General features: G+C 38.1%; 1 protein-coding gene across 20 annotated transcripts in view; it reads left to right on the top strand.

Annotated features, from left to right (window-relative positions):
- Sec31a (SEC31 homolog A, COPII coat complex component) overlaps window positions 1-3,494 on the top strand; it is a 79,506-nt gene that overhangs the window by 25,666 nt on the left and 50,346 nt on the right. For all 20 annotated transcript variants that reach the window (XM_023703524.1, XM_023703522.1, XM_023703523.1 and 17 more), the window contains 2 exons: window positions 242-382; window positions 1,822-1,964. In XM_023703524.1, coding sequence (XP_023559292.1) covers window positions 242-382; window positions 1,822-1,964 — 284 coding nt within the window. The remainder of the gene's footprint in view (window positions 1-241; window positions 383-1,821; window positions 1,965-3,494) is intronic.

The raw sequence follows: 3,494 nt of genomic DNA, 5'->3' as shown, positions 1-3,494 counted from the left end.
AATATATATATATATCATTGCTTTCTTGAGTTTCTCTTTAAAATACTTGAAGTTGATGTACGTGTGCTTTAAAATATACACGTGCATTCATATGCATTTAGAATGGAGGAGTGTAACGGAAAATTGTGCAGTGGATGGGTCAGGTTTCTAAATAATTCATTTTTTAAAAATGAAGCATTCAGTTTTATAATTAACTGTGATTATAATTAGGACTTGGCTTTTAATGCTTTATCCTTTATAGCCCCCTGAAGATATCAGCTGCATTGCGTGGAACAGACAAGTTCAACATATTTTGGCATCAGCCAGCCCCAGTGGCCGGGCCACTGTGTGGGATCTTAGGAAAAATGAGCCAATCATCAAAGTCAGTGATCATAGTAACAGGGTACGTATTGATGATTTGTGATGAGTTCGTATCTCTGCTGTGAGTGCTCCTATATTATTGATCAGAATTGCCATCAAATTAAGATTTGTAAAGTGAAATTCTGTCTTCATCAATTATGGTGGAGTGAATGGCTTTTCCCTTTGTGAAGAAAATAATAAAGTTCCCGTGAAACTATATTGACTATTACCAATGATTCAGAAAGGGACTAGCTAATCCAAGTGCTTATTTCATGATAGACAGGTTTTCCTTGGCTAGCTGTTTCCAAGCATTGTAGCAACTTAATTAGTGTTTAGCTTGCCCTAGAAAAGTATACATTTTTCCTGTTGAAAATTGAGCATGGACTTGCAGTTTCTAAACTTCTGGCTCCACCTGATTAGGCTCTGCCAAAAGAAGACAGCATGTGCTTAGTAGACACAGCTGCAGAGCACATTAAACTGTCAACTTCACAAATTTTTTGTAATTAGACACTGTAAAGTAATTTAGATAAAATTTAGAGGTTTTTACTTATATTGGCTACTTTTACATTTTGTAAAACAAGGTTGCCTAAGCTAGAGCATATGTATAACTAAAACAACAGCAAACTGTTTAGAAGACTATTACTTTAGAGTACTGTATTTCAAAATGGATCAGGAGTTTTAAAACAAGTTTCAGTGGAATGATCGTATGATAAGCCTTCATTCATCTGAAATGTTTTATAGGATTCAAACTTCTGGATAATTCTCAATAATGATACTTATTTACTCCATTTGAAAGTAGAGATTGTAGTTATTGCTTCAGAAATGTTTCCTTGAGGGTTTTTTTTTTTTTTTTTAAATTTTTAAGGCAAGATCTTGTTATGTAGTGTAGACTGCCTTTGAATTTGATTATGTAGCCCAGACTTGTCTCAAACTCATGGTGATCCTCTTGCTTCAGCCTCCTGAGAGCTGGGGTTACAGGTGTGTGCCTCCATGGCCAGCTCCTTGAATTTTCTAATAGCAGAAATATATACAAAGGAGGTTTATAAGACTACTGTTTAATATTTTTAACAAAACTTAATAATTTGGAGCTGGGGAGATAGTAGTCTAGGTGCCTGCTTGGCAAGCACAAGGACCTAGGTTTGATCACTGGTATCCCATGCCGTGTCAGCCACCAAAACCAAGCATGGTGACATGCACCTGTAGCCCCAGTGCTGGGGAGGCTGAGGCAAGAGGATTGCTATGAGTCCAAGATGCATAGTGAGACCCTCTACAAAATGAATACATTGTTTTTAAAAAGGGGAGGATGATCTCATGATCAATAGTTTAAAAAAAAATAGTTTTAAGTTTTGCTTTAAAACAAAAAACAAGCTAAGCCTGGGCTGATATTTTTTACTATTTATCTCAAGGCTTTTTCCTTAAATTTCTTTTCAGGTGTTTTGATAGTCCTGCGATAACTAAAATGTATGCCTTCACTGTCCGCAGATGCATTGCTCTGGCTTAGCATGGCATCCTGATGTGGCCACTCAGATGGTCCTGGCCTCTGAGGATGACAGGTTACCAGTGATTCAGATGTGGGATCTTCGGTTTGCTACTTCTCCTCTCCGTGTCCTGGAAAACCATGCCAGGTATCTTGCTGCTGTCCAAGAAACTTGATTTGTTTAAGCTCTGAAAACATATTTGTTACTATTTTGAGTTGTCCAATTTTTATTTGTTTTGAAACTTTTGTTATGTTGCCTTTGCTGGCCTCAAACTCATGACCCTCCTGCCTCATACTGACTAGCTGAGGCTTCAGGCATGCTTTACTGCATCTTGCTAGGTCATTTCTTTTCCTTTTAACTAGGCAGTTTACTAGGTCTCTTTCTTTTGAATGGCTGTGCCAGTCATTGGTTGGTTGGCTTATTTACTTTTTTATTGTCATTTATTTTGGGAGCAGTATCTCACTTTGTAGTGCAGATTGACTTTGAACTCACTGTGTTGCACAGGGATTTTCTTTACCAAAATGGAGCCAAAGCATGCCATTATTAGTAGGGGTCCTTAATTAAAGGATTTTCTGTGATGTATTTCAATAATTATTCATGGATCAAAATTCTTATAAATCACAGTACCAGGGCAACTTTTTTTTGAGACAGGCTCTCCCTGTGCAGGCTAGCATGGTATGCGGTACCAGGGATTGAACTCAGGTCCTTATACTTGCCAGGCAGGTGCATAGACTGCTGTGCTGTCTCCCCAGCCCTTCAGACTGGCCTTGAGCTCATTTTTTCTTTTTTTATTCAGTTTTATTTTATTTTGAAGAATAATTTTTTTTTTTTCTTTCAAGGATTTGTTTATTTGGTACAAAGCCTTACTACACAGCTCAGACTAATAGTGATCCTCCTATCTCAGCCTCCCCAGCCCTGGAATTAGAGGTGTGTGCCACCACACCCAGTTTCAGTGGCCAGGCAAAGTACAGGCCAGCATGGTATGTGGTACCAGGGATCGAACTCAGGCCCTTATACTTGCCAGGCAGGTGCATGGACTGCCGTGCTGTCTCCCCAGCCCTTGAGCTCACTTTGTAGCCTACTCTGCTGTTGAACTCTCAACAATCCTCCTGCCTTAGTCTCCCAAGTGCTGGGATTACAGGCATGTGCTAGCACACCTGCCTTAATTCTTAAACTTTATTATAAATATGATCATTACTAGGGTCATCATACTTAAGAAGAGATTTTCATAAAGTAAGATATCAAACAGTTTTATCTAAGATTTTATTTTATTTTATTTTTTTACTTTGGTTTTTGAGAGTCTCACTATGTAGTTTCGGATGGTCTTAAACTCTTGGTGATCTTCTTGCCTCAGCCTCCTGAGTGCTAGGATTCCAGGCATGTACCACCATGCCCAACTTCTAAGTTTTTACTTTGAAAGCAAATATTTTGAGAAATTACTTCAAATTTTAATACATATATTGATGCTCTAAGAAGGTGCAGAGATTTTATATTTGCTTTAATATTGTTAGTTTAATTAGTAATTTGGCAAATTTCCTGTATTGATATTTAGGTACCTAGATATGCAAACTCAGTCAATGTTTTTAAATGAAAAACACATTTCTTGGGGCTGGTGAGATGGCTCAGTGGTCTAAAGCACCTACTTAGAACAAGCTTAGCAAAGCACAGGGACCGCGG

This window comes from Octodon degus, unplaced genomic scaffold, assembly GCF_000260255.1.
Source record: "Octodon degus isolate 3935 unplaced genomic scaffold, OctDeg1.0 scaffold00173, whole genome shotgun sequence".
In the NCBI taxonomy this organism is placed as follows: Eukaryota; Metazoa; Chordata; class Mammalia; order Rodentia; family Octodontidae; genus Octodon; species Octodon degus.
Note: the sequence above shows the minus strand (reverse complement) of the source record. Positions and strands in the feature narration are given on the sequence as shown.